The sequence below is a fragment of the Engystomops pustulosus genome, chromosome 8 (assembly GCF_040894005.1).
Source record: "Engystomops pustulosus chromosome 8, aEngPut4.maternal, whole genome shotgun sequence".
Taxonomy (NCBI): Eukaryota; Metazoa; Chordata; class Amphibia; order Anura; family Leptodactylidae; genus Engystomops; species Engystomops pustulosus.
In genome coordinates this window covers 10,293,780-10,316,816 of record NC_092418.1, presented here as the reverse complement: position 1 = coordinate 10,316,816, position 23,037 = coordinate 10,293,780, and the positions used below count along the sequence as shown (strand labels likewise).

General features: G+C 45.5%; 1 protein-coding gene and 1 pseudogene across 1 annotated transcript; both read right to left on the bottom strand.

Moving 5' to 3' along the window:
- Positions 1–1,066: 1,066 nt before the first annotated feature.
- LOC140075751 (nuclear factor 7, ovary-like) lies at positions 1,067–3,216 on the bottom strand (annotated as a pseudogene).
- A 15,076-nt stretch (positions 3,217–18,292) lies between these two features.
- Positions 18,293–19,474, bottom strand: LOC140075750 (E3 ubiquitin-protein ligase TRIM7-like). Its single transcript, XM_072122028.1, has one exon. It carries the CDS (start codon positions 19,472–19,474, stop codon positions 18,293–18,295), a length of 1,182 nt encoding a protein of 393 aa, XP_071978129.1.
- Positions 19,475–23,037: the final 3,563 nt, after the last annotated feature.

Below are 23,037 nucleotides of genomic sequence, written 5' to 3'. Positions count from 1 at the left end.
TCCTTCTTTTTTCTTCTCTGGTGAGAGGTAGTTGTTGTTTTCAATGGGGGCTGGCTGGCTATATACTACTGAGGGCTGGCTGGCTATAAACTACTAGGGGCTATGGGGATGCATTGTTCTCTATCTTTATCCAGTGTTTTTTAACATTTAACATCACGCTCTGACGTACTTGATCCAATATGGCCGCATTATAATAACTAATTAGGTGTGGCAAACCTAAGCCTCCTTGCTTATTATCGTGTAGGCACAACTTTAAGTTGCTTTGTTCTTGGAGCAAGGGCTGATTTATCAGCGGCTGTAGTTTTTTATGTTTTTACCATAACATATGAGCCGGTTATATGATTATAAAGGGAATCTGTAAGCAGTGAAACCACAGATCAAGCACCAGGTAGGACCCCAAGGTTACGGGGACATTTGCCATTGCTTATATTACCAGCAGCTCTATGAGAAAGAAGTAGTAGGCAGCTGCCACCCCACTGGTGATCCTTCATGAAGTGCCCTCAGCTCTTGTCAACGACTTCCCACACAAACCCCCCTTCCTGCTCTGAGTGACTGCTATAAGTCTCCTTATTGGCCACAGTCATCGCTCAGAGCAGAAGGGAGTAATGGTGGAAAAACACTCTGCAGAGAGCCGAGGGGTCTACACTGTCCATGACTGCATTCTCAACAAAATCCCTGTTATTATCCCAGTACATATCCCATGTGAAATGATGGAACTGTTTCCTGGGTTTTGATTACCTTTTCCCTATCTTTCTGTGCATGCAGCTCACATGTAGATCTATGTGTATCCATGGTAACTGACAATAAATAAACCTTGTGTATTCTGACTTAGCCGTCATCCCTCCTTTCACCTTCTTCTACAAGGAGGGACAGATGGAAGAAAAAGGAAAAAGATTTTTTTGTTTGTTGTCTGTTACCATAGAGACACATAAATCTAAGAAAGTGAATCCATCAGTCAGACACATGGAAAAAATAAGTTGTGCTTTAAAACTTTTTATTGTTTAACAGTTTATTTCATCTTGTTAAAACCATTATTATGGGACCATAGAAAGGATATAAATCTAAACAGACAAACAATAGACATTGTTATCTATTCCTCATTAGTAGAAGAAAACTATTTCTGATCACAAGGCAACAGTAATCACATAAGACATCAACAGCAAATTAATAAAGTTCAAGTGAGAAGAACAGTAATATCTATCACTTATTTCTACATCTATGGAGGAAATCTGAAGCTTTGGCACCAAAAGAAATGTCCATTAATATATATTCAGTAATGAATCAGCACAGTAATAGAAATGAGAGGATCTTAGAAGGCAGATATTCATTTTAACATATTACAGCCACAATTTTGCTAAATTATTTTAAGATTGTGAGGATACAATTGTCATACATACAGAGGGCGGCATAGAGCGGCTCGGTGAAGGAGGTGGTGAAGGTGTGTAAGTGTCTGATGGGGTCACACAGCTGATAGAAGGACAGACGCCCGGCCTCATAGTCCAGATAGATCCCAACAACCTTCACAGGAGACTCTGATTCCAGACTTGTAAATATATTGTTATGAAGCACACCAAGGCTATTAATAACCCCCAAACCCCAGGATTTCTCATTAAAACCAATGAATGACTCGTTACCAGCCGCTTTCCTCTCCAGACTTTCCCCGGCCACTCCAATGATCCATTTCTCCGCCTGACTCACATCCACCTCCCAGTAATATCTCCCAGAGTAGAAGCTGCAGGAGCTGAACACCTGACAGGACTCAAACCTCTCGGGTCCATCAGGTCTGTTCTGTGACGTTGCAGTATAAGAAGCAGATCTAAGACTCTGTGATATAATGATGTTATCATGAGCCGAGTCTATATCCAGTAATAGACGTAGGAAAAAAGGATTCCGTGTCCAGCTTCATCCAAGATAATCCACACTTTTATTAGGGCATAATTGTTAAAATTCCAGAGTGTTACATGGCCAACATGTTTCAAGCGGGCAGACCGCTCTTAATCATGGCTGCCCGCTTGAGCCATGATTAAGAGCGGTCTGCCCGCTTGAAACATGTTGGCCATGTAACACTCTGGAATTTTAACAATTATGCCCTAATAAAAGTGTGGATTATCTTGGATGAAGCTGGACACGGAATCCTTTTTTCCTACGTCTGTTAACCTGTTGCAGCCCTTGCAGTGGGGCAGTCCGTGCTTCATTGGATTCTCCTGTTTGGCGTGAGGTGAGCTGGACTCCTTCAAATTTTCTGTATATCCAGTAATACCTCAGATTTCTCCATCACTGGGAACTGGCTCGTTCTTTTCAGATTATTCAGATCCTCCACAAAGCGCAGCAGTCCTCTGTATAATATCTGTGACACTACGACATCATCCAGACTCCAGACTGTGACATCACAGCTCCGATCACTGACATCAACTTTGAATAAATCTTCTCGTAATAAGGTTAATGGATCTGTGATATCACATGACTCCTCAAATTGATGAATTTTCTTGGTCAGCTCATCCTTGTGTAGCTCCACCTGTCTGATCATGTTAGAGACTGAGGTTGACACCTGATCCTTCTGTCTGGAGATCTCACTCAGAACTCTACTTTCTAAATCATCCAGCTTCTTCCTCCGATCAGTAAACAGATTAGTGACTTTCTCAGTGAGTCCAGATAATTTCTTTCCTTCTTCTACCCCATGATCTGTGAGATTCTGGATTCTTCCATTTTTTTAGAGTTCATTTTCTCAACAGCAGATCTCAGCTTCACCTTCTTCTTCTCAGAGGCCACATCCAGTATCTCCACCTCATGTCCCATGTGGCCTCCAGCCACCCAGCAGGACACACAGATACAGGTGGAATCCATAGGACAATAGTATTTCAGTACCTCATTGTGTGTGGAGCATTTTCTTTCCTCCAGGTTAACATCAGGATCAACCAAAATATGTTCTGAGGATTTACTGTGTCTCTGTAAGTGTTTCTCACAGAAAGAAGTCTCGCACTGCAGACATGTTCTCACAGCCGGTTCAGGAGAATCGCAGTAGGTGCAGCAGACTCTGGTCTCCTCCATCTTAGGCTGAGTAGATAAATTCTCCATTATATTCCCAAGATTCCTTTGCTTCTCCAAGATCGGACGTCACGGATGCTTCTTTCTGCAGTCAGGACAGGAATATCCTCCAGCCGCCTCCTGTACATCCAGCATACTCACAATACACGAGCAGCAGAAGTTGTGTCTCATCTGAAGGATTCAGGACTGAAACATCATCTTATATACAGTAAGAGCAGGGCTGGATTAAGGTTGGTCGGGGCCCCCGGGCGCAAAATCTGGTGGAGGCCCCCACTAAGTGTAGCGTACACACACGTCCTCCTTCCATACTTTTTACTATCCCAGCAGCAACACAGCTACATGCAGCCGCCTCATCCCCAGTAACACAGCTACATACAGCCGCCTCGCCCCCAGTAACACAGCTACATACAGCCGCCTCATCCCCAGTAACACCGCTACATACAGCCGCCTCATCCCCAGTAACACCGCTACACACAGCCGCCTCATCCCCAATAACACCGCTACATACAGCCGCCTCATCCCCAGTAACACAGCTACATACAGCCGCCTCATCCCCAGTAACACAGCTACATACAGCCGCTTCGCCCCCAGTAACACAGCTACATACAGACGCCTCATCCCCAGTAACACAGCTACATACAGCTGCCTCATCCCCAGAAACACAGCTACATACAGCCGCCTCATTGTTAGGATCAGTGGATCCTCTGGACCACCGCGGGAGATGTAACTAGCCAACACCCGGAACCGGAGCCTAGCGGCACCTGGTATTCACCAGAGCCCGCCGCAAAGCGGGTTGGACTTGCTGCGGCAGGATACCACTAGGTCGTTCCCAGGTGTGACTAGCCCACGGTGGCAGCCGAGGTCGAGGTACCTTAGCGGATGACAATCTCGTAGACAGGTCCAGGCACAGGGTCAGGGCAGGCGGCAGAGATGCAACGTCAGGTCCAAGTCCGGGGTCAGCAACTGGAGGTCCAGGCAGGTGGGAACGGGAACACAGGCACACGGAACACAGCAACACGGAGGAACTCAGGTAACACGGCAACACAGGACTCAGGAGCGGGAACACACAGGAATACACAGGAACGCAGGAATACACAGGAACGCAGGAATACACAGGAACGCAGGAATAATCGCTAGTAAGCTTTCTCTAAGGCTATGAGGCACAAAGATCCGGCAAGGAACACAGGAAGAGGCAGATTCTTAAAGGTGAGGTGTTCAGCCAGTGCACCAATTAGCGGTGCGCTGGCCCTTTAAATTTTGGGCCGGAGCAGCGCGCGGGCCCTAGGAGGCGGGGACGCGCGCGCACGGCAGTCCGAGGAAGCGCAGGAGCCGGGAGAGGTAAGAGACACCGGGCAGCAGCGGGGGCACATGCAGGAGCACGGATGCGCCCGCGATCCGTGACAGGGATCGCGGGAGCACCCGTGACAGTACCCCCCCCCCCCCCCCTTCGGCCTCCCTCTCTTCTTGGGCCTGAGAAAACGTTGGAGCAGGCTCTTGTCCAGGATGTTATCCTCTGGCTCCCAGGATCTCTCCTCAGGACCAAATCCTTTCCAGTCTACCAGAAACAACCGTCTACCTCTCACAGTCTTAGTATCCAGGATCTCTTTCACCTCGAAGACATCGGTGGAATCAGCTTGTGGTGCCGGAGGAGGAGTAATTTGTCGGTTGAAGCGGTTGAAGATAACTGGCTTAAGGAGAGAAACGTGGAAAGAATTAGGAATGCGCATGCTGGGAGGCAGACGCAACTTGTATGCCACCGGGTTGATGCGGCCGAGAATTTCAAATGGACCCAAGAAGCGAGGTCCCAATTTATAGCTCGGGATCTTCAGCCGAACATACTTGGCGGACAGCCAAACCTTGTCACCAGGAGCTAAAACAGGGAATGGTCGGCGTCTTTTGTCTGCTTGACGCTTGGTCTGGGCTGTAGCTCGGAGCAATGAGGTGTGGACTTGCTCCCAGATGGCTTTCAGATCACGTACCAGGTCCTCCACAGCAGGAACATCTGCAGACGTAGGTAACGGAAGAGGAGGCCGAGGATGCAGTCCATAGTTAATAAAAAAGGGAGCAGAACCGGCAGAAGTGGAGTCCAGGGAATTGTAAGAGAACTCCGCCCATGGTAGAAGAGATGCCCAGTCGTCCTGTCGGGCAGAGACGAAATGGCGGAGATAGCAACCTAGAGTCTGATTCACCCTCTCCACTTGGCCGTTAGTCTGTGGGTGATAAGCAGAAGAGAAGTCCAAGTTCACCTGCAACTGGTTGCACAAAGATCTCCAGAATTTGGACACAAACTGAACTCCTCGATCTGAGACGATGTGCTGAGGGAGACCATGAAGCCGGAAAATATGCTGGAAGAAGAGGCTGGCGAGACGTGGAGCAGAAGGCAAACCTGGTAGAGGGACAAAGTGAGACATCTTCGAAAAGCGGTCAGTCACCACCCAGATAACGGTGTTGCCAGAAGATGGCGGTAGATCCGTAACAAAGTCCATAGCCACATGAGACCATGGGCTGGTAGGCACGGGTAACGGCAACAGAAGACCAGCAGGTTTAAGTCGTGAAGGCTTGTTGCGGGCACAAGAGGCACAGGAACCCACAAAATCCCGAACGTCCTTGACCAAATCAGGCCACCAGTAGAATCGGGAAATTAAGGCCACAGAGCGCTGCACCCCAGGGTGCCCAGCCACACGAGAAGAATGTCCCCAGGTCAGAATCCTCTTTCGGAGACCAGGTCGCACATAAGTCTTGCCGGGAGGCAGCTGCCGGAGGTCCACCGGCGCGGCAAGCACAAGTCTCTCTGGAGGAACAATATGCCTAGGAGCAGAGTCCTCCCCCATAACATCAGAAGCACGGGACAAGGCGTCAGCCTTGATGTTTTTCTCTGCAGGGCGAAAATGGATTCGGAAGTCAAAGCGAGAAAAGAAGAGGGACCACCGGGCTTGACGAGGATTCAAACGCTGAGCCGTCTGAAGGTACTGAAGGTTTTTGTGGTCCGTGAAAATGCTGACTGGAAATCGGGCTCCCTCCAGCAGATGACGCCACTCTTCCAAAGCCAGCTTGATGGCTAGAAGCTCCCGATCTCCAATGGAATAATTTCTCTCCGCGGAGGAGAAGGTTTTGGAGAAAAAACCACAAGTGAGTGTTCGTCCCCTGGGACCCTTCTGGGTAAGGACTGCCCCAGCACCCACGGAGGAGGCATCAACCTCTACCAGGAACGGCTTTTCAGTATCCGGTCGGGTAAGGACTGAAGCGGAGGAAAAAGCAGTTTTTAATTTCGTGAAGGCTTCTTCTGCTGCTGGTGGCCAGACACGGGGATTAGCACCTTTTTTCGTAAGCGCCACCATCGGCGCGACCAGAGATGAGAAGTGTGGGATAAATTGCCTATAATAATTAGCAAAGCCCAGAAATCTTTGTAAAGCTCGCAGTCCCACTGGGCGTGGCCACTGAAGAACCGCAGATAACTTGGCAGGATCCATTTGCAAACCCCTATCAGAAATTATGTAGCCGAGGAATGGAAGGCTCCTCTGATGAAAGTGGCACTTCTCCAGCTTGGCATAGAGGTGGTTTGTCCTGAGGCGGCTGAGAACCTCCCGTACATGAGACTGGTGGGACTCCAGATTGGCAGAATACACAAGGATGTCGTCCAGGTACACCACGACACAACTGTACAATAAGTCCCGGAAAATATCATTTACAAACTCCTGGAAAACTGCTGGCGCATTACAAAGTCCGAAGGGCATAACTAGATATTCAAAATGCCCATCACGGGTGTTAAAGGCGGTCTTCCACTCGTCACCCTTCCTGATGCGGATAAGGTTGTAGGCCCCACGAAGATCCAATTTGGAAAAAATTCTTGCACCCCGCAGACGATCAAATAGCTCCGTGATAAGCGGCAAAGGATAGCGGTTCTTAACGGTGACCTTGTTAAGACCGCGATAGTCTATACAGGGGCGGAGAGAGCCATCTTTCTTTGTGACAAAAAAGAAACCAGCGCCAGCTGGTGAGGAGGATTTGCGGATGAAACCTCTTTGCAGATTTTCCTTAACATATTCCGACATAGCGGCAGTCTCAGGAACCGAGAGCGGATACACACGACCCCGTGGTGGAGAAGATCCAGGCAGCAGATCAATGGGGCAATCATAGGGACGATGTGGAGGAAGGATCTCGGCTTGTTTTTTAGAAAACACGTCTGCAAAGTCCCGGTACGGAGCTGGAAGTCCCTCCAGGGGCTTGGGAGACAAGGTAGCAGTCCTGACAGGAAGCGGGTGTGGAACCGTCATGCAGCGTGAGGGGCAATCCGGACCCCAACGGAGAATCTCTCCAGAAGACCAGTCCAGAACAGGGGCATGATGCTGCAACCAGGGGAGACCCAGCAGGAGAGTGGAAGTGCACTGTGGCAGCACAAAAAAGGAGAGTCTCTCTTTATGCAATGCACCAACTTGAAGGAGCAGGGGTTCAGTGCGAAACCAGATAGGCACGGAGAGAATCTGGCCACTGACTGAGGCAATGGACAAGGGCTTCTCAAGACAAACCACCGGGAAGTGATGCAGGGCGACCAGTGCAGCATCTACAAAGTTCGCTGTGGAGCCCGAATCCAGGAAAGCAGAAACCTGGGCCGGAGTGCCGGTGCCAATGCTGAGGAGTACAGGGAGAATCAAGCGTGGAGAAGCTTTATTCACACCTAGGGACGCTTCTCCTGAGAAGCCTAGGTGCTGGCGTTTCCCGGGCGTTGGGGACGTACAGGGCAAGCCCCGACGAAGTGCTGTGGGCTGGCACAATACATGCACAAGTTCTCCTGACGTCGTCTGGAACGCTCTTGTAGAGTGAGCCGGGTTCGGTCAACCTGCATGGGTTCCTCAACAGAAGATTCAGGCGGGACCTGGAGCGGCCTTTGGAAGACTGGCGCCAGGCGAGGAATGCGTCTAACATGGCCTTGGGGATACTCAGATCGTAGTTCCTCAGCTCGCTCCTTAAACCGGACATCAATTCGAGTGGCCAAGGTAATGAGGTCACTCAGAGTAGATGGAAGATCCCGAGCTGCCAGTGCGTCCTTGACCTGCGAAGAGAGCCCTTTTTTAAATGTAGCGATGAGGGCTGCATCGTTCCAAGCCAGTTCTGAAGCCAGGGTGCGGAATTGAACTGCGTACTCTCCCACCGATGAGTTGCCCTGACGCAAGTTCAACAATGCAGACTCTGCAGAGGAGGCTCGTGCTGGTTCCTCGAAGACAGACCGGAACTCTGACAGAAACGCAGTGAGGCTAGACACAACCGGGTCATCTCTGTCCCAAAGCGGAGTAGCCCAGGCCAGGGCTTTCCCAGAAAGAAGGCTGAGGACAAATGCCACCTTGGACCGCTCTGTGGCAAATTGCGACGGCATGAGTTCTATGTGCAAGGAGCACTGGGTGATGAAGCCCCTGCACATCTTAGGATCTCCATCATACTTGCCGGGCAAAGAGAGGCGTAGCCTGGGTTCAGCAGCAGGATGATAAGCCGGGGAAGCAGGGGTCGCAGCGGCCGCTTCTGGAGACTGTTGCTGATGTTGGGTAGCAAGTAGTTGTTGTAGCATGGCGGTGACTTGCTCTAGCTGATTCCGCTGTGCTGCAATCTGCCGGTACTGGCTGATCACGATGGTGGCGAGATCAGGCTGACTGGGAGAAGAAGCCTCGGCGGGATCCATGGCCGGATCTTACTGTTAGGATCAGTGGATCCTCTGGACCACCGCGGGAGATGTAACTAGCCAACACCCGGAACCGGAGCCTAGCGGCACCTGGTATTCACCAGAGCCCGCCGCAAAGCGGGTTGGACTTGCTGCGGCAGGATACCACTAGGTCGTTCCCAGGTGTGACTAGCCCACGGTGGCAGCCGAGGTCGAGGTACCTTAGCGGATGACAATCTCGTAGACAGGTCCAGGCACAGGGTCAGGGCAGGCGGCAGAGATGCAACGTCAGGTCCAAGTCCGGGGTCAGCAACTGGAGGTCCAGGCAGGTGGGAACGGGAACACAGGCACACGGAACACAGCAACACGGAGGAACTCAGGTAACACGGCAGGAGCGCAGGAGCCGGGAGAGGTAAGAGACACCGGGCAGCAGCGGGGGCACATGCAGGAGCACGGATGCGCCCGCGATCCGTGACAGGGATCGCGGGAGCACCCGTGACACTCATCCCCAGTAACACAGCTACATACAGCCACCTCATCCCCAGTAACACAGCTACCTACAGCGGCCTCGCCCCCAGTAACACAGCTACATACAGCCACCTCATCCCCAGTAACACAGCTACATACAGCTGCCTCATCCCCAGAAACACAGCTACATACAGCCGCCTCATCCCCAGTAACACAGCTACATACAGCCCCCTCGCCCCCCAGTAACACAGCTACATACAGACGCCTCATCCCCAGTAACACAGCTACATACAGCCGCCTCGCCCCCAGTAACACAGCTACATACAGCCGCCTCATCCCCAGTAACACAGCTACATTCAGCCGCCTCATCCCCAGTAACACAGCTACATACAGCCGCCTCATCCCCAGTAACACAGCTACATACAGACGCCTCATCCCCAGTAACACCGCTACATACAGCCGCCTCATCCCCAGAAACACAGCTACATACAGCCGCCTCATCCCCAGTAACACAGCTACATACAGCCGCATCGCCCCCAGTAACACAGCTACATACAGCCGCCTCATCCCCAGTAACACAGCTACATACAGCCGCCTCATCCCCAGTAACACAGCTACATACAGCCGCTTCGCCCCCAGTAACACAGCTACATACAGCCCCCCCGCCCCCCAGTAACACAGCTACATACAGACGCCTCATCCCCAGTAACACAGCTACATACAGCCGCCTCGCCCCCAGTAACACAGCTACATACAGCCGCCTCATCCCCAGTAACACAGCTACATACAGCCGCCTCATCCCCAGTAACACAGCTACATACAGCCGCCTCATCCCCAGTAACACAGCTACATACAGCCGCTTCGCCCCCAGTAACACAGCTACATACAGCCGCCTCGCCCCCAGTAACACAGCTACATACAGCCGCCTCATACCCAGTAACACATCTTTACATCCTTCACCCCTACCAGATACTAGTCCCATGTAACATACACCTCAGCCACACTACCCATGCAGTCCCATGTAACATACACCTCAGCCACACTAGCCATGCAGTCCCATGTAACATACACCTCAGCCAGCACAGCCATGCAGTCCCATGGAGTGGTGTAACTAGGAGAGATTGGGCCCCATAGCAGATAAACATATGTCGGTTGCATTCGCATAAACGTGTGGTGGCCAGACTATAGCCTGGCAGGCACACATCTGGCGTGCTGGAGAAGAGGAGAGGTGATCGAGGCTCACCACTCCCCTCTCCATAGAGAATAGAGCTGCATGGTCGTTCTTACGGCCATAGATAGAGCAGAGAAACAGTGAGTACTCGTGGTACCGAGCCCAGGGGCTATAGACGCCTTCGAGGGAAGTATATCCGGTAGCAAATTTGCGGCCAGACATACATCCCCCATATGTTCTTGTGAATGTACCCTTATACAATTACACACATTTATATACTTATATACACACACATAAAGTTGTACACTTGTATACTTGCACCCATATATACATACAAGTATACACTTATACACACACATTTATGCTCTCATATACATTTAAACACCAATACACAGAGTATATACAAACTCAAAGTATATACACACATACAGCAAATACATACATACCAAATACAAAAACCACATCATTCACATATATATAAATGTACACACATATATGCTTATATAAATATATGCGTGCATAAATACAGTATATGCATCTATACACAGTATATACATCTATACACAGTAGATACACAGTAGATGCATATATACACAGTATATACATCTATACACAGTAGATACACAGTAGATGCATATATACACAGTATATACATCTATACACAGTAGATACACTGTAGATGCATATATACCCATATACACTGTAGATGCATATATACCCATATACACTGTAGATGCATATATACCCATATACACTGTAGATGCATATATACCCATATACACTGTAGATGCATATATACCCATATACACTGTAGATGCATATATACCCATATACACTGTAGATGCATATATACCCATATACACTGTAGATGCATATATACCCATATACACTGTAGATGCATATATACCCATATACACTGTAGATGCATATATACCCATATACACTGTAGATGCATATATACCCATATACACTGTAGATGCATATATACCCATATACACTGTAGATGCATATATACCCATATACACAGTCGATGCATATATACCCATATACACAGTCGATGCAGATATACCCATATACACAGTCGATGCATATATACACAGTCGATGCAGATATACACATATACACAGTCGATGCATATATACACAGTCGATGCATATATACACATATACACAGTCGATGCATATATACACAGTCGATGCATATATACACATATACACAGTCGATGCATATATACACAGTCGATGCATATTTACACAGTCAATGCATATATACACATATACACAGTCGATGCATATATACACAGTCGATGCATATATACACATATACACAGTCAATGCATATATACACAGTCGATGCATATATACACAGTCGATGCATATATGCAGATATACACAGTAGATGCATATATACACATTATATACATATATACACAGTAGATGCATCTATACACAGTATATACATCTATACACAGTATATACATCTATACACAGTATATACACATGCAGTATATACACATACACACGCAGTATATACACATATACACGCAGTATATACACATATACACGCAGTATATATATACATCTACACGCAGTATATATATACATCTACACGCAGTATATATATATACATATACACGCAGTATATATATACATATACACGCAGTATATGTATACATATACACGCAGTATATATATACATATACACGCAGTATATATACATATACACGCAGTATATACCTATATACCTATATACACCGTATATACATATATACACACAGAAAAATACATATCTATATACTTACCTTTTAGGGTGACCGGATGCCTGTTCGGGCGGGTGGGGGGTCTTGCCGGTGCTTGTTCGCGGGGGGGGGGGGGGGTTTGGGGAGTCGGTCAGTCGTTTGTTCGGCCAGGAAGGTGGGTGGGGCGGTCCGAGTGGGGGGGGGGGGGGCGGTAGTTGCGGTCCGAGCGGGGGGCGGGTGGTGGTTTGAGCGGGGAGCAGGTAGGCGGGGGCGGGGGTGATGTCGAGCGGGGGGCGGGGAGCGGGGGTGATGTCGAGCGGGGGGCGGGGTTTGCAGGGTCGGCCGTGTTGTTGCTTGTTTGGGCGGGCCGGCTCTGCCATGCATGGCGGCGGGATAGGTGGGCCGGGAAGGGGTCACCTTTGCCGGAGGCGGGGGTTGGCGGGCGCGGAGGCGGAGTCGCCTGTGCCGAAGTGCGGGCGGCTCACCATGTAGCAGAATGGGTGGGCGGGGAGTCCATGTAGGGGGGTGGATGCGCTGGGAGGCGGCTCGGTTGTGCAGGCAGATGGGCGTAGAGGCGCTCTCCTCTGCCTGGGGGCGACGTGCGGCGCAGCGGCTTATGAGGGGGGGCGCGGGAGGCGCGATCTGGTGGGGGCCCCTAGGGGGGTCAAGATGGTGGGGGCACCGGGGCTCGAGCCCCGGGAGCCCCGCCTATGATCCGGCCCTGAGTAAGAGGGTGGAGTGTCCTGCAGAGGCATCAACCCCTGCAGTCCTGGGTGTGACTGTCAGACCTATTCATAATGAAAGGGATTTACATTCTCATTGTCTTTATGTGTATTTCCCCCATTCACCTGCACTGAGAGCCGGGGGAGCAGCATCAGCACCTGAATGACTGGAGACGTTACTATTGTGAGGGTAATGTCAGGGCGGGGGTCTCACACCTCTCCAGGATGTGCTGGGATGGAAACTAGGCCTCAGTTTCATCTTGGCTTATGGAATAATGTTTATTAACACTTTCTGTGGGAGAATTGAGAAAAAAAAAACTATGTTTCAGCCTTGTTGTTGTATTTTAAGTATTGTGATATTGAATAACCTTTTCCTTCTTCTGCAGGTCACTACGATTATGGAGATACCAAATATGTGCAGATTGTACATAACTTTATGTTATTTGGTCTCTATACCCGTGTCGCTGCCTATTTTAGTGGATGAGATGGAGTTTATATTCATTCTACTTGTTGTTTTATTGGAATTATTTATTATATTTCAATACTTTTTTTTACTAGAGATGGAAGAAAAGATTTTACTTTGTTGAAGGTTTTTATTTTCCAGTGTTCATTGTGCAAGTTATGGGTCTCTGTCCTGCTATAGAAATCTAAATATGGGATTCATGGCATTTCCCTGCAGTATAATATGTCCCATCACTATAGATTATTAATATTAGAGCCGTTATAGCCCTGATCCCCTCAGTTCTTCTTCACTCTGACTTTAGATGTCTATTAATGCTATAAGTGCCATTTCTTTTCTTCTTGTGGTTGTTCCTTTTAACCCTTTCACGACCATTATGTCGCCGGTCGGCTTCGGGTGCATGGGCAGGGCTCACGGGCTAGCATCGTGATGTCATCAGGGAGCAGCGACCGGTTGCCATGACAGCCTCGGGTCTTTCGAAGACCCGAGACTTTCTGGATTTAACCCATTCATTACTATGTGCTAATTGCACATTGTGATGTATGAGGATGAAAATCCCCATATACTGCCATACTGTAGTATGGCAGTATATGACAGAATCAATCCGACTACCTAGGATTAAAGTGCCCTAGGGAGTCTGATAAATAGTAAAAGTAAAACTAAAAAATTATAATTAAAAATTCAAATCACTCCCCTTTCTCTAGAACTGATATAAATAGTAAAAAAAAAGTAAAAATCACAAACACATTAGATATTGCCGCATCCGAAAATGCCCGATCTATCAAAATATAATAAGGTTTTTTCCACTGTGTTTAACCCCGTAAAGGAAAATAGCGCCCAAAGTCAAAAATGGCACTTTTTTGAAAAATATAAAAAAATCTATAAAAAGTGATCAAAAGGTTGCTCAGTCTTAAAAATGGTAGCATTGAAAACTTCATCAAAAGACGCAAAGAAAGATACCACCCACAGCTCCGTACACCAAAGTATATAAAAGTTATTAGCACCAGAAGATAGCAAAATAAAAAAAAAATTCTACACGAGTTTTTAAGTTTTGTAAAAGTATGAAAACATTATAAAACCTATAGAATTTTAATATCCCTGTGATAGCACTGACCCAAAGAATAAAGTAGACAAGTCATTTATGACGCACAGTGAATGCTGTAAATTCCAACCCCACAAGAAAACGCAGCAAATGCGTTTTTTAACAAATTTCACTGAATTTTGAATTTTTTTCCCCCTTCCCAGTACATGGCATAGAATAATAAATACCGTCACTATGAAGTGCAATTTGTTACACAGAAAAGAAACCATCACACAGCTCTTTACGTGTAAAAAAAAGTTATAGATTTTTGATTATGGGGAGTGAAAAATAAAAATGAAAAAAACAAAAAAGGGCCTGGTCCATAAAGGGTTAAACTTTTTTCTATTTTTGATGTGTAAAGCTAGTTTGATATTCATTACGTGAGTAGGACTTGCAGGTGGTGAGCACAGCTTACTTGGTCAATACACGGAAAGTTGTAAAAACAAAATCATATCTACACACTGTGGATATGACTAAAGTATATTGGAGTATTATTACCTCACACACTGTAGATATGACTGATGTATATAGGAGTATTATTACCTCACATACTGTAGATATGACTGATGTATATATTGGAGTATTATTACCTCACGCTCTGTAGATATAAATGATGTATATTGGAGTATTATTACCTCACATACTGTAGATAAGACTGATGTATATTGGAGTATTATTACCTCACACACTGTAGTTATGGCAGGAGTATATTAGAGTATTATTACCTCACATTCTGTAGATATGACTGATGTATATAGGAGTACTATTACCTCACATACTGTAGATATGGCTGATGAATATTGGAGAATTATTACCTCACATACTGTAGATATGGCTGATGTATATTGGAGTATTATTACCTCACATACTGTAGATATGACTGATGTATATTGGAGTATTATTACCTCACATACTGTAGATATGACTGATGTATATAGGAGTATTATTACCTCACATACTGTAGATATGACTGATGTATATAGGAGTATTATTACCTCACATACTGTAGTTATGGCTGATGTATATTGGAGTATTATTACCTCACACTGTAGATATGGCTGATGTATATTGGAGTATTATTACCTCACACACTGTAGATATGACTGATGTATATTGGAGTATTATTACCTCACACACTGTAGATATGACTGATGTATATTGGAGTACTATTACCTCACATGCTGTAGATATGACTGATGTATATTGGAGTACTATTACCTCACATACTGTAGATATGAGTGATGTATATTGGAGTATTATTACCTCATATACTATAGATATGGCTGATGTATATTGGAGTATTATTACCTCACACACTGTAGATATGACTTATGTATATTGGGGTATTATTACCTCACATACTGTAGATATGGCAGGAGTGTTACCTCATGAATTCCTGTAGTCACTGTGTCTCCTCATGAATCTGCTCCATTTACCTCTCACGCTGTAGATACATCGCCCTGTGATCACTTACTGCAGACATGGCTGATATATGACATATTACTGCTCTGTACTGCAGCGTCTTCATGAGCCCTGGTGTGCTGGAGCTGTGTGATAGGGAGGACAGATAACCACCATTATTGTGTGAGGGGCTGGAGTGTCCCCTCATATGTGTATATCACCTCTGGGCTCCTGCTTGTCGATTTTGTTGGCCTTGGTATAATGTGTCATAGATTGTGTTGGAGCACATGACAACCAAGCTTAGCTAGGAGAGCTGCCAATCTTGTTAGGTCATGCTCATTGCTCCTCCCCTCTGGAATAACTGGCCAATGAGAAGAGAAGTGAGAGGTAGAGATGAGCTGAGGGAGATGAGAGAGAAGGGAGATAATAGGATCCTGAGGTAAAAGATAGAGAAGATAATAAGAAAAAGGTCCGGAGATGAAAGAGAAGAGAAGTTTCATCAGGAGAAAAGAAATATGTGACAAAAATCTCTGTAGAAATAATGGAGATAGTTCCCTGCACTATAACTATAAAGCCAAAGTCTGCTGACAGGAGGAGAGATACAGAGATACAGATATGTGTGAGGTAAAAGGCTGATGCATCTTAATCTATAACTGTATATAGAAGTGTTATTTGATATTTATACGGCCTCCATATACAATCATGTGCAAGCGGCCTAAGGCTATATTCACACTAACGTGTGCCCGCCGTACCGTAATACGGCTGGCACACATCGGTGCTGGGGAGAGGAGGAGGGCGAGCGCTGCTCTCCCCCGCCCCTCACCATAGTGATAATATGGCGCATATTGGTGCACTGTCCCGTTGCCGTGGGGGGGAACGTATACATGGCGTATATATATATATATATATATATATATATATATATGTCAGCCGTATATACGTCCCCCCATACAGCAGTGTGAATGTAGCCTTAGTGTGATATATACTGACCCAGGGGCGGCCATCTTTGTATATCCCCTTCATGTGGAGACCAGGTATGACCAGGCCTGTAATGTATTAGAATTTTTGAATTCACATAGGGCTAGTTAATAATTATTATTTTTGTTTTACATTTTTAGTTTTATTTGGCACATAAGGAAACGCCTGATTCCAGCTTCCAAATGATTGCACGATGCCAGGTAGACTACTTGCTTGCTGCATCCCCTGGCACTGAGTCTTTTTTATTTATGTGATGGAATAAAGCCTTGCATTTTACTTTTGCATCGTGCAATCATTTGGAAGCTGTAATCGTGCGTTTTCCTATGTGCCTCAGTAATCTCAAGCCAGAGTGATCGTTGCTTGTGATCTGCACGGGTGTTAATGGCCACGTAATCGGGGGGAGCGGAATTCCCACTCTTCGTAATTTTATTTGAAGATAATGTTACAAAAAATGAAAAAAACTTTTTCACTGTATAGTTTTAATTGAGGTTTTCCTTAAATCATAAAATTAACACAAAAAGAACACAAATAATACAAACATTGTTCTTTTGTGGTTTTGATATACAGGCAGTCCCCGGGTTACGTACAAGGTAGGGTCCGGAGGTTTGTTCTTAAGTTGAATTTGTATGCAAATCCAACTGTAGATCCAGACAAAAAAAAATTTTTGAACATTTTTTGCTGTATTGGGACCAAGGATTGTCAATAAAGCCTCATTACAGACACCTTACAGCTGATCATTGCAGCCTGGGACTTAAGTAACGCATTCAGAAAGCTTCACCAGAGGTCAGAGGGGTCTGTCTGTAACTAAGGGTTGTCTGTAAGTCGGGTGTCCTTAAGTAGGGGACCGCCTGTATAACATTTATAGTCCTTTACAAATGGAGCAACTATAGAGATCCAGTATGTGGGCCAGGGATTTTTAAATGGAGATAAAGTATTAATTTCTACTACTAGTTGTTATATTGGAATTATTAATAATAATTGATCATCTTTCCATCTTACCAAAGTGGTTTGTGACATGGATTGTCTATATCCGGTCACTAAGTATAGAAATTTATAACGATTTTGCAAAGTGACAAAAAAAGAATTTCATAGAAATATTTTATTAGAACTAAAGAAGAATTAAGAAATTACATTTTACAAAAATAGATTTGATCAGTATAATCAGACACACAATCCTAATACACCAATACTATATCTGGAATCTTATGTCCACATGTAAAAAATTTATGGTTACAAAAAATCAAGAAAACCTCATCATATTTTACAACAGAAGCCATATTATCATTTGTTCAGATAATTTTCTTGTAAACCACAATTTTATGGGGTAATTTGTCTATTGTTTCATCATCTGAAGCTTTTTACAGCCGCCCAAATGGTGATTCTTTATAAAGTGCCCTCAGATCTTGACTGTGACCTACAACACAAACCCCTCCCATCTGCTCTGAGTGACAGCTGTCACAGCCTCCTGAGTGGACAGCATGAGAAGAAACGGTGATAAAAATACATTTAGTAATAAATCATTACATTATTTTTGTCCAAAAGTGAAAGTATCTAAGACCAAAAAATCACCTTAACTATTTACAGCCGCTTGTGGATGTTCATTATTTTAAGATTCTGATCCCAGAATATATTGTTATGACGCACACCAAGTGTACTATATACATTTAACACCCAGGATTTCTCATTATAACCAATATAAGATCCATTACCATCCACCTTCCTCTCCAAACTTTCCCCGGCCACTCCAATGATCCATTGCTCCGCCTGACTCACATCCACCTCCCAGTAATGTCTCCCAGAGGAGAAGCTGCAGGAGCTGAACACCTGACAGGACTTGAACCTCTTGGGTCCATCGGGTCTGTTCTGTAATGTAGAAGTATAAGAAGCATATCTAAGATCCTTTGAAATAAAAATCTTTTCAGAAGCCGAATCTTTATCCAGTAATACCTCAGATTTTTTCATCGCTGGGAACTGTTGTTTTCTTCTCATATTATTCAGATCATCAGCAAAGCGCAGCAGTCCTCTGTATAATATCTGTGACACTATGACATCATCCAGACTCTGAGCTTTTCTTTTAGCACCGATGACCTCACAGCTCCGATCACTGATGTCACCTCTGGTTAAATCATCTTGTAAGAAGGCCAATGGATCTGTGATATCACATGACTCCTCAAATTGATGAATTTTCTTGGTCAGCTCATCCTTGTGTAGCTCCATCTGTCTGATCATGTTAGAGACTGAGGTTGACACCTGATCCTTCTGTCTGGAGATCTCACCCAGGACTCTGCTTTCTAGATCATCCAGCTTCTTCCTCAGATCAGTAAACAGATTAGTGACTTTCTCAGTGAGTCCAGATAATTTATTTTCTTCTTCTACCCCATGATCTGTGAGATTCTGGATTCTTCTTCCTGCTTCCATTTTTTTGGAGTTCATTTTCTCAACAGCAGATCTCAGCTTCTCCTTCTTCTTCTCAGAGGCCACATCCAATACCTCCACCTCATGTCCCTTGTGATCTCCAGCCACCCAGCAGGACACACAGATACAGGTGGCATCCATAGGACAATAGTATTTCAGTACCTCATTGTGTGTGGAGCATTTTCTATTCTCCAGGTTGACATCGGGATCAGCTAAAATATGTTCTGAGGACTTACTGTGTCTCTGTAAGTGTTTCTCACAGAAAGAAGTCTCGCACTGCAGACATGTTCTCACAGCCGGTTCAGGAGAATCGCAGTAGGTGCAGCAGACTCTGGTCTCCTCCATCTTAGGCTGAGTAGATAAATTCTCCATTATATTCCCAAGATTCCTTTGCTTCTCCAAGATCGGACGTCACGGATGCTTCTTTCTGCAGTCAGGACAGGAATATCCTCCAGCCGCCTCCTGTACATCCAGCATACTCACAATACACGAGCAGCAGAAGTTGTGTCTCATCTGAAGGATTCAGGACTGAAACATCATCTTATATACAGTAAGAGGGTGGAGTGTCCTGCAGAGGCATCAACCCCTGCAGTCCTGGGTGTGACTGTCAGACCTATTCATAATGAAAGGGATTTACATTCTCATTGTCTTTATGTGTATTTCCCCCATTCACCTGCACTGAGAGCCGGGGGAGCAGCATCAGCACCTGAATGACTGGAGACGTTACTATTGTGAGGGTAATGTCAGGGCGGGGGTCTCACACCTCTCCAGGATGTGCTGGGATGGGAACTAGGCCTCAGTTTCACTTTTACTGGAATGAATAATTATTATTTAACCTTTCTGTGTGAGAATTTTCAAATAATTTGCAATTTAGTTCTGGTTTTTATGTCTCATATTCCATCATTGAATAACATTTTACCTTCTTCTACAGGTCACTACGATTATGGAGATACCAAATATGTGCAGGTTTTTATGGTTTTATGACATTTGGACAATAAAATAATTTTCTTAATAAACCAGTGTATTTGTGTTGCTACTTTTAAAGAACCAGAAGTTTTTTCTTTTATTATTTGGTCTATCTGCCCATATTGTTGCCTGTTTTTAGTGGATGAGGTGAAGTTTTATTTATACTAATGGTTTTATTGGAATAATTGATTATATTTTAATATGATTTTTATTAGAGATGGAAGGAAAGATTTTATTTTGTTGGAGGTTTTCTTTTATAGTGTTCAGCTACAAGTTATTGATCTCCCTTTGTCCTGTTCTATTTATGGGATTATTGACATTCTCCTGCCGTACAAGATCACTTATATATCAATTGCCGCTAGTGAGAGTATAGGAAAGAATTGGAAATCCATGGATCTCCCTGGAAACTCGGATGTTTTCACTACAATAAAAACTTTCTGGCTTTACAAGTACATAACAGCCAGAGATTATACATATTCAGGCTCCTTACATCTCAGGTTAATATTCTATCATCTATTTGATCTTAGTGCAAGTATAAAGTCATCCAGTAAAAACATTCCACCTATAGAGACCCAGTCCCGAGAGACACCATCTACACAGGGTTTTATGAATTATATGGAAGCAAAACAACGATTTATGACCCAAATCCACAGGACAATGGACCCAATGTAGAAGGAAGAGAGAGGTCAAGATCTTCCAGAAGTTGGAGATTTAGGCAAAGTGACCACAGGAGACATTCACACCGGGTTCTGTATAATGTAGTGTCTGATATTAGACAGATGTTACAGATGACACCACATGAAGCTTCCTCAAAGTAGGGGAGAAGAGGAGTCGGGTCGTCTCTCATAGAGGAGCTCATGCCATGTTAGTCACGTTTTGCCCATTGTGACCATCTCGATAGAATTAAACTAATTATTATTTAAGGTCTAATTGTCTCCGCGGATTATAACACCTACAGTATATGTCTCAGTGTTTGGCAGGAATTTCTTATAGGTGATAACCAGTAGGAGTCACGGGTATAATTGGGGAAAGTTAAAATATAACTTTTAATAAACATATGTTAAAAAACTCTCCAATGTGTGCATCAGTGTGTATTAGGATGAAGATGATGACAGAGTGACACACTGTTACCTCTGGTAATAAAAGAGGACTGTTACGGCTCAGAGAGTGCACCCTGCATAGATAGTTAGCAGATGCAAGTTTTCTCAATGGCCATTAAGCAGGTAGGTATGTAGCGTATTAAAGATATCCTCGTTGCCTAGTATTCAATTTGTACCCAGTAAGGCAATTACGGGGATTGTTCCCTGCTCATGGAACAGTCCTTCTGTGCTACAATCACTTATGCCCTAACTTCTCATCTCTCCACCTCTACGCGTTTCACCCCTGATGGTGGGGCTCGTCAGGAGAACCGCAGAGGATAAGATTGCTTAGAATCAAAACTTATATCCTACATTCATTCAGGACACAAAAATAATAAACAAAGAGAACGCTGGCGTCCTGATGGTGGGTGCCAGCGTGTGATAGTCGTAGCCGACAGGTGATAACCAGTAGTGTGGACACAGGTCTAAACCGCAGTCACAGTTGTTAATAAAAGGACAAACTCTAGGCGCCATGAATATTAAAACAGTTTGATAGGGACACGGCACCAAAGACGTCATCCATATGATATAAGAAAGGAAAACTACTGCTACCCTACTCTGTACCACGGGTGAATAAATCTTTTTATTTTCCAGAGTGCTGCATATTCGTGTTTTTTCTACAAGTGATTTATGAAAGGATATATCTTCATATGATCGGTCTCAGACAATGGGGGTCATTTACTAAGGGCCCGATTCGCGTTTTCCCGACGTGTTACCCGAATATTTCCGATATGCGCCGATTGTACCTGAATTGCCCCGGGATTTTGGCGCACGCGATCGGATTGTGGCGCATCGGCGCCGGCATGCGAAAATCGGGGGGCGTGGCTAAACGAAGACCCGACGTATTCGGAAAAACCGCCGCATTTAAAAACCGAAAAAGTGTCGCTTGGGAAGCGCTTACCTTCACCTGGTCCAGCTCGGTGCATTCCGGCGCGTTCAGATTATTTTCAGCGCAGCAGCGCCACCTGGTGGACGGCGGAGGAAATACCTTCATAAATCCCGTCCGGACCCAAATCCTGTGCAGAGAACGCGCCGCTGGATCGCGAATGGGCCGGGTAAGTAAATCTGCCCCATTATGTGGTGGATTTATTGCGTGCTAGTGCCTGATGCACCAATACATGGTGTTCCCCTGACCCTCCCAAAGGGTGAGATGTATTCTATAGGCTCCAGATTCCTGAAATATCTGGATACTCTGGGGCAGATTTACTTACCCGGTCCATTCGCGATCCAGCGGCGCGTTCTCTGAGGAGGATTCGGGTCTTCCGGCGATTCACTAAGGTATCCACTAGGTGTCACTGCTGCGATGAAGTCCATTGGAGTTCACTGGAGTTCACCAAGCTATCCTGGGTGCAGGTAAGTGCATGTCATGCGACACATTTTTTTAAAAAAATACGGCAGTTTTTCTGAATCAGTTTTTCCACGCCCCCGATTTCCGACGCGTGCATTCCGGCGCCGTTGCGCCACAATCCGTGTGCCAAAAACCCGGGGTAATTCAGGGAAAAACTGCGCAAAATGGTAAAATTCGGGTAACCTAGCGGAAAAACGTGATACGGGCCCTTAGTAAATGACCCCCTATGTGCGCTGGCGGTCATTTCTATACCAGGTTCTGCTGGTTCATATCTACACCAGAACACCGAGAAATGTCATCCTATGGCTCCGAGTTCTTTTTAGGTAACTTGTTTCTTTAATTTTATTGGTTAATGTTTTTGTCGAGAGGGCTCTGATTAGGTGACATGGGGGGAGGACACAATCCTTCTTCAACAATGACGGAGCGATCAACTCGGGCCACATGCTCCTCATATC